The sequence below is a fragment of the Hippocampus bargibanti genome, linkage group LG06 (genome assembly GCF_051943395.1).
Source record: "Hippocampus bargibanti isolate YZ-2025 linkage group LG06, ASM5194339v1, whole genome shotgun sequence".
NCBI lineage: Eukaryota > Metazoa > Chordata > Actinopteri > Syngnathiformes > Syngnathidae > Hippocampus > Hippocampus bargibanti.
Genome location: NC_142739.1, coordinates 11501681 through 11515975, shown reverse-complemented (window position 1 = coordinate 11515975; position 14295 = coordinate 11501681). Strand labels below are relative to the sequence as shown.

Genomic DNA, 14295 nt, shown 5'->3' with positions numbered 1-14295 from the left:
TGATGCTACTTGTTCTCACATCCAACAAAGTTGACATTAGAAAATGTTTAAATTTCAATTCATAATAAAATCAAGGTACTTCAAAACATGTTTTTGTTTAATCGGTGCAATTAAGACTTCGAACACAAGCAGTCAATATGTAACTGCCGAACTATATGATCTATTCAATAATTTGAGCAAGGTAAAATATTTATCCTTGCTGTAGTGTGTCATGTAACAAAATAACATGTTAAATTGATGAGAAGGTTTCTTCAGCCGTCATCTGTACAAAAGTGAAGGTTTCGGACGTTTCGCCTCCTATCCAAGAGGCTTCGTCGGCGAACTAAAGTCTGACTGGTCTATCGGCCCCATTTATCTATCCCTAATGTCCAGACATGGTGGCGCCGGACACCGCTATGATAGGTCCCTACTCTCAGGTTGGGGGTGCAGAGGACCCCTCCCTGTGGCCCACTGATTGTTCCTACATTCCTGACTAACGACTGGTCTATTACCCCCACTCCCACCGGTATCACCTCATCAGCATAACGACCCTCATCAGCATTACGAAAGTTGCCTAACCTGTTTTGCCTAAGCAGGCTATTGTATGAACGATCCAAATTGAACCTCACCCCACCAGACCGGTTTAATGAAGGATTTTGTTGTTTTATAAGAATCGCTTCTTTTACCCCCCTTTCAAACCATCTATGTTCTTTCGCTAAGATTTTAACCTCATTGTCATCAAATGAGTGGTTGCTAGCTTTTAGGTGCAAATGTACTGCCGATTGAGGTCCACTTATATTATCCCTGCGATGTTGATAAAGTCTTTTTTTGAGAATTTGTTGAGTCTCCCCAATGTACTGCTCTTTACAATTTTCATTCTTACAATGTATGGAATAAACTACATTACTTTGTTTTTCATTTGGTAGCCTATCTTTTGGATGCACTAATTTTTGCCTTAACGTGTTTATCGGTTTGAAATAAGTAGGAATTTTATGTTGCCAAAGGACTCTTTGTAATTTATTTTTTCAGAACCAACTAGCCTTCTTGGATTGTAAAGTAATTATAAAAGAGGACAGAGCGCTAAAAACAGAAGTCTTTAGGAAGGCTACGCACACTGACCAATACTTACTTTTTGACTCTAACCACCCTTTACAACATAAACTAGGAGTTATCAGAACCCTCCAGCATAGGGCTAAACTAATACCAACTAGCAATGAAGGTAGAGAAAAGGAGTCTAAACATATCAGGAGAGCACTCACTAACTGTGGGTACCCTCAGTGGTCATTCAACAAATGTCAGAAAGAAAGAATAGGGAATAAACCAATAATTCTCAAGATACAAAAAGGAGAGGAGTAGCAGTACCGTACATTGCAGGAGTTTCTGAAAAATTACAAAGAGTCCTTTGGCAACATAAAATTCCTACTTATTTCAAACCGATAAACACGTTAAGGCAAAAATTAGTGCATCCAAAAGATAGGCTACCAAATGAAAAACAAAGTAATGTAGTTTATTCCATACATTGTAAGAATGAAAATTGTAAAGAGCAGTACATTGGGGAGACTAAATAAATTCTCAAAAAAAGACTTTATCAACATCGCAGGGATAATATAAGTGGACCTCAATCGGCAGTACATTTGCACCTAAAAGCTAGCAACCACTCATTTGATGACAATGAGGTTAAAATCTTAGCGAAAGAACATAGATGGTTTGAAAGGGGGGTAAAAGAAGCGATTCTTATAAAACAACAAAATCCTTCATTAAACCGGTCTGGTGGGGTGAGGTTCAATTTGGATCGTTCATACAATAGCCTGCTTAGGCAAAACAGGTTAGGCAACTTTCGTAATGCTGATGAGGGTCGTTATGCTGATGAGGTGATACCGGTGGGAGTGGGGGTAATAGGCCAGTCGTTAGTCAGGAATGTAGGAACAATCAGTGGGGCCACAGGGAGGGGTCCTCTGCCCCCCCCAACCTGAGAGTAGGGACCTATCATAGCGGTGTCCGGCGCCACCATGTCTGGACATTAGGGATATATAAATGGGGCCGATATGACCAGTCAGACTTTAGTTCGCTGACGAAGCCTCTTGGATAGGAGGCGAAACGTCCGAAACCTTCACTTTTGTACAGATGACGGCTGAAGAAACCTTCTCATCGATGGACCACTCCTGTACGACTGAGAGCTTACACAGAAACATGTTAAATTGTCAAATGTAAACTGCTCGTTGTGTGTCCCGTCCAATGATACGTTTAAAAAGAAAAACACTACCGAGCATACACCCAGCGTCCAACAATGTCTTCAGGATTAGCCATGATTGAAATGATATTAAAAACCTTTTATACTCACTTAGTATGTACAAACACAAATATTCGCTGTTTGATATCGATAATTGGTGGTGGTGGGGGTGCTTTTATTGGGGGGTTTAAACGAAATTTGTTGAAGCATTCAAGAGCTCGTGTAGACCACCATCGTAGCAATTCTCTAATTTATATTTTAGCGAAATTGTAATTCCTTAATTTTTAAATCTTCAACAGTTTGTGATGGCATCATAGATGGACACAATAGAATTTTGACACAAATGTTGTCTTAGAAGGCGGAGGGTAATCAATCCCGAGTTTCCTTGCGCTCACCAACACCGACGAAGAAGAGTTAACTTCCGGAGACAGATGAACCCTCGGGTCATTGCACGAGTCTGTACGTGTTTGTCCGTTCGCTTTTTGACCGTGCTTGGGCGAAAAAAATCTCATAATTTGCGATGAATTTGCAAAACATGCGTAATCTTATACCTACTTAATTCATCACTTTTATCGATGCGCAGCGGTTTATGATCCCGCCGATCTGCTAACTAACACAATCAAAGCAAGCTTGCGGTAACAAAGCCAAAGATGGACCAAGTTCCATCTGTTGTGTCGGAAGACGTCCGGACGGAGGAACAGTCCACCTCAAAAGATGTCGCACCATCCACCGCCGTAGATGTCAGCTCGGCAAAAAGCAATACGCCGCCGTCTGAAGACATCGCGGATAGCAATCGCCCAGCCTCACCTCATGGTAGGAACCTCATCGATCAAATAAACCAGAAGTCTATGTCGTATTTGAAATATATCACTATTTGAAAAAAAATAACTAAATGCTCTTATTTGTACCGTGATCGCAATCCACATAATTGAAATGCATAGTATACTATCCAATTCGTTCACACTAAGTATGAACGTAAAATGCATTTAAAGTAATTGGTTCACTTGCGAGGAGCATTATCGGGTGTCTTTAGAGGGTGTTTTTTGTAATGCAAGAATCATTTTCCTGTGACACATTAAAATTTTACTTCACTATTTATGCCAAACATTTTCAGACCCTGCTTTACCCGAAGACGACTGGCCGAAAAAAATACCCGTTGTAGCAGTTGAGGAATGAGAACACACGGTCGATTGGAGTACGTCTTTATTCCAACTGCTAACAAGTAGAAAAAAAGCCAAAACAGAAACTGCAGTGAAATATATGTGATATAAACCCGCCCCCTCCCGTACACCTGCTGGGTGAGATGTCTGGTCCTAGTGCCCGCCCATCGTCATTATAAATTCCTGGAACAATATCAATATACAGTAAAGTCTAGTTATATCGATATCGGATATATCGATACTATTTCTATGCACGCACGGGGAAAGTTACATGCAAACAGGGTCGGATATATCGATAGTCCCGGTTATATCGATATTTTTTCGGACTCCCTTGAATATCGATATAACGAGACTTTACTGTATTTATAGCTAGAAATGGAAAAAAAAAAACCTGCGAAACAGAAACCTTTTAATTTAATGACGTGTTCTCAATCAATTTCAATCTAAAGGTGTCATAATTATTTAATTATTCAACAACTAATAGATTAGTTGGCAACTGTTCAGATTTCTTTGTTTGGAGCAATTGTTTTACTTGACATCAAATGTCATCTGTTGTTTGCCAAACAGTAACTAACCTGTGAAAAATATTAGCCATATTAGCTCTTTTGGCAGTTATTCTACTCATTCGACGGTCATTCTATGTACAGTATATATTTGCACTTTGACTTTCAAACCATTATATATTTAAAACATAACCTCTTCTGTAAGTACAAAAACCCACAAAAATGATTGCACAGCAGCTTTACGAACAATCTGTAATGGTTAATACAGCCGCAGTTTATTTATATTAAGACCAATAATAGTATCTTTTTATTATGGAAACAACAAGCCAATTTTAAAATGCAGCCTTTTGACCTTCAGTTTGTTTTTGCATATTCATACTAATTGTAGAGTATTTTTTTACATTTAATCGAATTGTCAATAACTTAAAAAGTTTTATGTATAAAGGATCGTGGGTAAATGATTTTATTGGATTGGATTGGCCTTTACAGCCTCGCAGTGGAGAAACAAAACAAAAACAAAATAGCAAATAAGATGACACAACACAAAAGACACAGACAGTCATTCAATCGTAAGCACTTTCTGCACCCTCTTTGTTGTATGAAGCAGTTCTACATGAAAAAGGAGAGGATAAAAGCGTCTCTTTCACTAGTGGATCAGGGACGTCATGGTGAAATGTGCATTCTTCTTTTACTGTATGCAGTGTAAAGAAATGAAATAAATCATTGAACAGAGGGCTGAAAAAACACATCTTTATGAGCAATGTTTTTCTATCATGGTTGACACAAAAATGATGAAAAGGAACATATTTGATAGCAAAAATGAGCATTCACGAATTTAGCTCCTTAGGCATTTATTTACTGCAACGATGCAGTAAATAGACTGAATGAAAGCCATGCTATTTTGTTTTTTTTTTTTGTTATTTGAACACTGATTTTGCATGTAACTGATGCATGTTTGATTTTGTGCACCAATATAAGTACATCATAATCTGAGGACCAGGCATCACTTTAAATTTTCACCCTTGTGTTCCCTTCTGTGATTATCCTGCGGCTTGTATGACGCTGTTAAAGTTAGCGACATGATACTAACCCCATTTTATACTCCTTTATTCAGTGAAGCTTCTACTGTTCATATTTTTTTCTGGTTTGTCACTACATCCTGTTTCTGATTTATTCAGTCATGAGGCCTTTTGGCACAAAATAGTTTGAACCATTTTTGGCAGCCAAGATTTAGACATTTGTCCTGCCGTGGTTGGTCCAGCATAGGAATGGGGGTAGTGGGCCGGGTTGTTGCTGATGTACAACTAATTATTCTTTTCCTTACGGCTTTTCCCTTCAAGGGGTCGCCACATCGAATCAGTGTCCTCCATCTTCAGAGGTTTGATTCCCATGTTTGTTTTGGCCAAGCTTTTACGTCAGATGCCTTCCTGACACAGCCCTCTCTATTTATCCGGGCTTGGGACAGGCACAAGAAGACACTTGTTGATGTCCCCTTGTGGCTACAGAAAAGGCAATTCTATGAACTTAATAGCTATTCTGGTTTTCTTTTCTTTCTCTTGTGTGCCAAGTCGCTTGCCCATTTGATTATATCCGTGACAGTCATAGGTTAAATAGGATGGATGGACGAATGGGTGGATAGATAGATCAGTGAATGAACATAATACAGTTTACAACAGATTCTTTTCTTACAGACAGTGGCTTTTTTTGTAGGTGTTCAATTACCTTACATGTTTCGGCGCATATTTCCGCCTTTGTTGAACACCTAAAAAAACCACTGTCTGTAAGCAAAGAATCTGTTGTAAATTAGATATGAAGTAGACAGTATGAACTTAACACAACTATAATAATACATTATAATAGAATACGTTCTAGTTTATATGCCGCTTTCACAACAGCCACAGCTGTAACAAAGCGTTTCACATAGTCAACATAAAGTCATAAACATAAAAAAAACATGGACAGTTGTGCAATCTGAACAAATTTCCCCACATACTCTTTAATGTTGAAGTACAAGACAAAAATAAATAAAAACACATTCCATTTTTAAGCACCTTTCAAAACACTCTGAGCAGGTCAATTACAAATATAGTTTCTTAAGAGAGAGCATGGATGTTTTAGGTCATTTTTTTGGTCGTAATTTTAACTTCACCACAAAAAGTGTCGTGTTTCAAGCAATAAAAAAAAGATCAGCCATTAAAATTATTTGATTGCAATTCAGATATTATAATATGCCCACCACCAATTTATATAAACCATTCCTCTAAAAGATATTTATAAGTGGGAATCTCCTTGACTGAAAGTGGTTTGAATTGTTCCACTTTAAAATGGAAGTGTCTTGGAATCGTATCTTGCCCATGTATTGAGGCACATATTAAATTTTAGCCTTTGATTGAAGATAGCACAAATAAAATTTTAGCCTTTGATTGAAGATATGCACACTCCTAATGGCAAGTCCTCTTTTCTCTAACTTCTCTCTAGAATTTGGGCTGTACTGCTGCCAAGATTGCGGAGAAGCCTTTGATGAGGAGGCAACCCTTTTGGATCATCGCATCCAGCACCCCAATGGAAAGTGCACAATGTATTTGGAGCCAATGGATGATTCAGATATGGCTGAAAAAGACGAGGAAAGTACGAGCTCCTGTCAATTATGCACATCATCATTTGCCAATATGAGCGAATTCCGTACCCACATGGAAACCCACCGCGTTAAAAGCTCTGACACCCATCAGATTTCTGGGTCCCCAAAGGAGAACTTCTTTGAATGCTCTGATTGTGGGAAAAGATACTCCATGTTAGGGCACTTTCTCAATCATCAGCGTACCCATATACAGGCTTCCAAATCTATTCTTAATGACTTGGAGCATTTACAGAAAAAGTCATTTCAATGTGAGACTTGCGGACGAAATTATTCTCGTGCATCTGCCCTTGATGCTCATCGACGTTGCCATGAAGAAAAGTTATTTAAACGTCAATACAAGACTTCAGGACACAGGACAGATACTGATGAGCCTGTGGCTAAGCCCAGAAAAAAGGAGACTTGTGGTACTCTCGAGAAACTTTTCAAATGTGCTTGTGGTAAATCTTTTTCTAGTTCGATGCGTTTGAAGACACACCAGCGATTCAGCCACAATATTGATTGCTTTCCAAAAGAACGGACAGAAAAGATGCGCAAAAATGTTTTTTACTGTCGAGCATGCAGGAAAGCATTCAATGGCCATCTTGCTTGGTTCAACCACGAGAAATGGCACGAAAACCATTCAAAAGATTCTCCAAACCGTTTTCCATGTGAGGCCTGCGGGAAAGTTTTCATGACTCAGACATTTTACTACAGACATCAGCGCATGGTGCACAGCGATGAGGCTCCGGCAAAGTCATTTCTCCATCAGGTGGACCAGTTGCAGAAGAAAGCATTTGAATGTAAAGACTGTGGCCTCAAGTTCTCCAGGATGTCAGCGCTTCAGTCTCATCAGCTTCACCATACAAGTTCTTTTACGGAAACTGAGAAATCGCTCCAGGCACCCTCATCTCTGCTCCATCATCGGGAGACCCTGGAAGGAGAGCTGAAAGTCACTCGCCAGTTGAGACCTCACATCTTGGCAGAGGACGTTGTTTTTGACGTCAGCTCTGAAGATCACGATGAGCCCGAAGACGATGTGGAGAGTTATGAACCCGGGGACTTTAATGTCCTGGTGATAAGCGCAAGTGAATCAGAGGACGATTCCGTACAAGACTTGAACCCGAACCTTGATTCCGGATCCGACCAGGAGGGCTGTGGCAATAATTCCGTCGGTGATCTGGTTTCAAAACCAGAGCTTGACTTGAAAATTGTTCAAGTTGACTTTGATACTGCCAAGGACCAGAGCCCTTCAGCAACTGAGAACAACCAAACCAAAGAACAGTTTGATTGCCCAGAATGTTACCGGTGCTTTGCTAGCGAGGCGTCACTGCGGGCTCACTTAATGTGGCACAACATTCATAAGAGGAGACGTCAGAGTCAAGGTCAGTCAGTGGGCGTTTACGTGTGTGACAATGAAGCCTATAACTTTGCAGCAGGCGTTACTCCAGAATATAAACACCAAACTAACCACAACTTAAAGCAGGCAGGTCTATTTGAACACAAAACTGTGACATGCAACATGTGCGGTACAAATATCTCGCGTTTGTCCGATGAACATGATGAACGACTACTTTGCAGAGATTGTGAGACGTCAGGCTCGTTGAACCACAAGCGCAACCACGCCAAAAACAGCACAGAAAGTATATCGCGGCGCGCAAAAGTGTACAATCCCAAAAAAACTCTCCTCGGCCCCAAGATCTACCACTGCGAGCAGTGTGGGAAAGGTTTTTGGTCTTTAGGAGCGTACTCGCATCATAAGCAAACTCCAAGCCACTGTGTTGATGTGAAGCTTCGAACCGGTGTTACGCAGCCGCTACGCCGTGGACGTCCTCGCTCGACCGCAAAGGTCGCGTGTCCTGTGTGCGGTCGAAAGTTCCGACACAAAGGGATTATGACGCTGCACATGCGTACACACGAAAACGGGAATCATCAATGCGAAATCTGCAACAGAACGTTCCGTCTTTTTTCCAGTCTTCTCAGACATCAGGTTGTGCATAGTGAGCTCCTCCCGCCGCCGAGTAAATCTTTTCAGCATCAGGTCGAACAGCTGCAAAAGAATACATATAGCTGCCCCGACTGCGGGAAGCTTTTCTCCCGGGCTAAAGCGCTTCAGTTTCATATGAAGTATCATGGAAATGAGAGCGGACATTCACCATCGCCTCCGAGGTCTTGCGTTCGGCAAGTGGATTTTCAGTGTGCCACTTGCCTCAAACATTTCAGCAACAAGGCCTTGTTGCAGACACACAGAAAGCTCTGCATTAAAAAAGAGCCTCTCATAAAGGAGTCTCACACCAAAAATCTCAATAATAATTCGTCCGTGAACTCTGAACAAAGTTCGGTGAAGTTGCCGCATAACTTGAAGGAGGTGGGGGACATGGAAAGTCCAAGTAGCGTATTCGGCTTTGAAAATGCCAGCAAATTGAGATACAGGTGTAACAAGTGTGAAAAAAGCTTTTCAGTTGTCGGGGCTTTGAATTTGCATAAAAGAATTCATGCAAAGGGTTTCTCCAAAAAAAGAGGAAAAGCGGCCCTCTCATTTTTGGTGGACGAGGAATATTATCAGTTTCCCTGCTCAGAATGTGGCAAGCGATTTTTGTCTAACTCTGCCCTTGGTTCTCATAAACGATGGCATACAAATGATAAACTTTCCTCTCTTAAACAACGTTTTCCGAACCGCTGCCTGCAGCAGGATTGCCAAACGTCCCCACTGCCGTTTCAACCTAACGTGAAACCCAAGATTGAGACCTTGGAAGGTCCCCAAACATGTCCGCAGGCCCCTTTTTCCAATGAGCATAGCAACATTTTACAAGCTAGAGATACTCAGACAGATGACTCCTCGCTAAGTGTGATGAATGTTTGTGAATCTATCTCGACAATACCCACGGCACAAAATTTCCAGTGTCCCCTCTGCCTGGCAAGCTTTTCCAAACCCAGGGGTCTTCGCGCTCACTCTTGGCAAGTACATTCAAAAAGTAGAGAAGACAGTGAATTGGATGCTCAAATCCCAGGTGTAGCAGCAAGCTGCAAAATCAAGTGTGAAAATGTCGCAACAGAAATAAGCAAAATTGATTCTTCTCCTTGGAGTGTGCCACACCTTGAGTGTGAAGCCACTGCTACACATCCTAACCCTAAATTATGCCCAGAGTCTAAGCCGGTGGTCCAAGCTCCTGATCCCTTAGTTGAGGTGTCACCGCTTCTCAACCGCCTCTCCGAACCAATCGTCAAATGTCTCTTCAAGTGCGGGAAGTGCGGCAAAGCTTTCCAAACCGAGGGGCAGTTAGAAACTCACAAGACTAAGGCAAAAAGTCGACCTTTTTGCTGCGCCCTGTGCTGCAATGGCTTTTTAACTGAGAGTCAACTGCAGCAACACCTCGCCTGGCATGATCAGGTCCGATTTCGGCTACCTAACGAAGTTCGCTTACGTCTCAGCGCTGCTTTGAACACTAAATATGTCAGAGTCACAGGGAACTCTCTTCCGTCATCCAAATTCCAAAAGCAGAACTGTTTGCTTTGTAAAAGTGCTGCGTGTGATTGCCCTCACGCTTCTGCGACCGTGGATGACTTACCGGTCCTTCCTCAATATGGCCACGCTGCTATCGGCGATTCCAATTGGCAAAGTGAAGGCCCTGCTGCTGTGTTGTCAGGAGATCCAGATGTCCTTACTTGCCTTGAATGTGGAGCTACTTTTAGTCAAGAAACTGATTTGCACCAGCATTATACAAAGCATGCACAAAATATCTATTAAAATATTTGTTTACGTATGAAGCATTTTATTTTGGATCCGGTTATTTAATTATATGTCAGTTCTCCCCTTCCCAAGCTTTCCTTCACACTACTTGAGTGTTGTATAAACTGTTTACAACGCCGCCTCGCACAACCCTTTTAATAATTTGCACATTCTCAATATTTGGGTGTCATGAAAGCATGTTCCGAGCGCTCGTTCGTGAGGTGAATTCGTTCGCAAGTTGTCTGTGCTATATTTTGTATGGAATGTATGGAAGTCAAACACTGAACGGGGAAGTATAAATCACAGACGCTCTAACAATCGAAAAAAATAATTCACACCTACTGTAGTACGACGACATATATCCTTGGGTCTTCAGTAAGCCATTACTGAAGCTGCTGGCACATAATGACTGAATTATGTGCGAGCAGCCATTACTTTTTGTTATGCATCGCCTCATCCTCAGAGCCTTCACTGCCCACATACTCGACACAGCCGATCACAAGTGAGCTCGGCGGATGGCCCTGAACCCGTTGGCAATACTTAGCATAGCCGTGCGCTGTCTCCAATGTGTGTGTGCGTGAAGGACAGTGGTGTCCCCTGGAAAAAGGGGCGCAATACAAAATCTGACTTACAGCATTTCTGTCTGAACATTTTCGACATACCCCGCAAAAAATGTTGGTATGTACCGTAGTTCGTAATACGAATGCTTGTAAGTCGGGTAGCGTCTGTATATACTTCGATACGTACAGTAAATCAATGCTTTTGTAATATGTATTCAAGTTAATGGCTTTCCATTTAAAATTGGGAGAGCGAAAAAAAGTAGTGCTGTCAATATTGAAATAACAAATATTGAAATGTTGTCTCAAATAACAATGGCCAGGCAAACCCAATGGACCACCTTGTTTTCCCCGTCCCCCAAAAAAATCCTGACATGGAGCGCTAATATGCACCCATGACTTTTCTAATTTATTTTCCTCACGAGGGACGCGAGCTTGTGAAGCCTATCCCAGCTGACTTTGGGCAGCGCCTGTTTAATGTACATTATGGTGTGTACATATTGTTCTGCATGAATTGAATACTACGCACTTCCATTGTTTATTACCATCTTGTGACAAAGCTATTTATTGATTACAATTTAAATGTGCTACTTATATTCATTTGGGATGGTTCTTCGTTCCTTAAATCACATATTTTGGGGGAAACATTTGTGCTGTAAGTATGAATTCGGCTATTTTCCCACCCCAGAAATTGACTAACATGCCTTTGCCTACATGTTTACATGCTGTTTTGTAACTTATAATAAAGGGATGTATTATAGTCTGAATTAGTTGCTTGTGTAATGACTTCACACCAGTTTACACAATCTGTGTGATGTAAAACAGTACTTCTACTGATGAAATTAATTTCTTCTGGTCAAAATTTCTGAACTAGAAAATGTAAGGAGATGCGTTTCCCATGTATATGCCCTAATTTGTTCCGAACCCCATCAAAATTCAGACATTAATCTTTTCTTTTCTAAGGCATAAAACATCATCAAAATATTTCACAAATACATGTTATTATTAGATTATTGCACAGGAAATGAGAGTTGTGCTTATTTTAAAAAAGAGAATAAGCATGATGGTCATTAAACTGCATACCCATTGTTTCTTTCCCTCTTTAGTCCACATTCTCTTTGAGGAGTGGTCTTCATATCTATCTGTGTATTCACAAAGACGCATTCGGTCGAAGTGCCTCTTTGCGAATAGGATGCCAGAAGTATGCTTAGTAATAGGCAATGACAGAGTAGTTTCAGGTACGTTGCGTTCAGGAAACGTGGAGATATGAGTAGCAGGCCATACCTGTTTTTTACCTTGAGTATCTTGAAATTTCTTTTGTAACAAGAGGCAATATTTTCCTGTTGAGACGTTTCGTAACTTGAAATTTGCATTTGAAGAGATTTTCATGAGTAGAGGTACCACTGTATAGAAAACCTTTTTTTTTTTCTTCAATTTACTGAGTAAAGTCAATGACAAAGTCTTTTTGAATAAGTCAGTGGCTTCAGTCTCCCGCATTTTATTCAAAGTATGGAAACATTTTGTTTGCTGTATTTCAACAGGTGCCAATTTTCTTCCCCCTGTGGTTTTGAAGTGATAAGAGCTCAAGAGTTGGCCTTGTTGTTTCAAACATTCATTTGTTTGATAGCTTTTATGATGCAATGCTGCCTGCTGTGTGCATAGCACAATATTTAGCCAATGATAGAATTTTAAAGTAAGCAAATATATCTTGCTAGACTTCACCAATGAGTGACAATTGTCATCGCCGTTATGGTGGAAAGCAATATGGTTAAAAGAAAATGCATTTAATTCACAGACCAAAGAAATGAGAAGACCATAATTCAAATTAGCTTTGTGGATTGGTGCTTCAGGACATAGCAAATGTTCTTATCGTGCATCCCATTACCCCTCCCCAAAGCCCTACAGTGTTACCATGTCATGTAGTCGTCATTTGAAATCTGCTGACTAATACAAATCTAACATCTGTGAACGAAGAGACATCTGCTGCCTCTCAATGTACATACTCAACAAATTTTCTGACCTTTCCTGAAAATACTTAACGAAATGCCGATAAAATGCCTTCTTTAACCATGAATTTCCCCCTATTTTTAGCCAAGCAGAGGAAAGTTGCGCAGGATTGCGGGTCTGAAACCACTTTGGATGACTTGGATACTCAAGGGGAGTTCAGGACTGATGACCAGGACAATGATGTGGATTGGATTCCGAAATCTCAGAGTGCTCACCAAGCGAGGTCAGATGGCCCCGATGGCACAGGTTTATCGCCAACTTCACGCCCCACGAAGTCACCGTATCGGTGCCTGACATGTGGGAAATCATATTATTATCTATTGTCTTTTCAAAAGCACAAAGCGCGACACAAGAAGAGGTCCTCTTTCGCTAAAGACCCGAAAGACAAAAGCGCCGAAAAGTACAACTGCCCCATGTGTGGAATGACTTTCTACAGGGAAACTCGTCTCCGTGGTCACCTTCTGACGCACATATCACGTGAGGTGCACAGATGCAATCAGTGCAACAAGACCTTTGATACCCTCAATTCGTGGTTGGTTCACGATGATTTCCATAAAACGAGGCCTTTTTGGTGTCTTAGTTGCAACAAGGGTTTCATACAAGAAGATTACTTGAGTAGACATCTGCAAATACACCACCTGGGCAAGCACAAGTGCTTCGTTTGTTCCAAGCGCTTTTGTACATCACCTCTGCTTCTCGACCACCTCAGCAGCAACCACGCTTCATCGCGGACCGACGTTTTTGCAACTAGTCCGAAAATGGACGTAGTCAGGTCCGGTGATGAAGGCGGAAACCTTCTTGAAAATCATCAAGACGAATTCTCTGTAGAAACAGAAGGAAGTTTGCAAAAATCTGGAAATTTGGAGAAATCCGGGGAGCCTTTAAAGAATCAACAGTTTGCTCAGTCCGACGTGCCGGTACATGGGGAACTTGTACACCAGCCGCCAAAATTAGAAATTAGAAAAACAGAAAAAGCACAAACGACACAGGAGCTTGGCAAGGGTGAGCGACCAGAAGAAAACCAACAAGGAGAGCATCCCAAGTTTTGGGAATTTGAATGTTTTGAATGCGGTATGGGCTTTGAGGACATCACTCGGCTTCATTTGCATTATATTCAGCATGCTGTTGGGGATGTGCCATTTCCGGACACCGAGGGGTGAATCTTTATGTAAAACTGCTTCTTGTGACAGAGATTTTAGCTGCCTTTCTATGGATTGAGAGAGAGAGAGAAAAATTAACAGATTAAATGAGTGAATGGTTGGTCATATTTTTAATAAATGTCTGTATTTTCAAAGTTTGATGTTCCTTGTCGTTATTCACCATAACAGCCGGTCGTTAGAAATACAGACATTGTATAGCCATACATGTGAAGTTTGAACTTTAATTTGTCATTTTATGGAAGTTCATGCAGACAGAAATTGTTCGTGCTGGTTATCTTTAATACAGTATTTTTTTTAATCAAAAGAACTTATTTAACTATGCAGTACATTATTCTCATTTCTAATCAACTTGTTG

At 41.0% G+C, this 14295-nt stretch overlaps 1 protein-coding gene across 4 annotated transcripts; it reads left to right on the top strand.

Moving 5' to 3' along the window:
- Window positions 1-2627: 2627 nt before the first annotated feature.
- LOC148896474 (uncharacterized) lies at window positions 2628-14074 on the top strand. 4 transcript variants are annotated; one of them, XM_088998520.1, is made up of 4 exons: window positions 2628-3022; window positions 6351-7871; window positions 12865-13003; window positions 13116-14074. In XM_088998520.1, exons 1-4 carry the CDS (start codon window positions 2860-2862, stop codon window positions 13204-13206), a joined length of 1914 nt encoding a protein of 637 aa, XP_088854646.1. In that variant the 5' UTR covers window positions 2628-2859; the 3' UTR covers window positions 13207-14074. The 4 variants fall into 4 exon arrangements, with proteins under 4 accessions (XP_088854646.1, XP_088854645.1, XP_088854642.1 ...); XM_088998519.1 differs by having other exon boundaries at window positions 12865-14074; XM_088998518.1 differs by lacking the exons at window positions 12865-13003; window positions 13116-14074 and adding an exon at window positions 3324-3404 and having other exon boundaries at window positions 2891-3022; window positions 6351-11533.
- Window positions 14075-14295: the final 221 nt, after the last annotated feature.

What these genes read in the sequence shown, in the direction of transcription:
- LOC148896474 (XM_088998516.1), top strand. Translation starts at nt 2,860, where the DNA reads ATGGACCAAGTTCCATCTGTTGTGTCGGAAGACGTCCGGACGGAGGAA. An exon ending in TCGCCCAGCCTCACCTCATG is followed by an intron (nt 3,023 to 6,350) that starts GTAGGAACCTCA and finishes ACTTCTCTCTAG; the next exon opens with AATTTGGGCTGTACTGCTGC.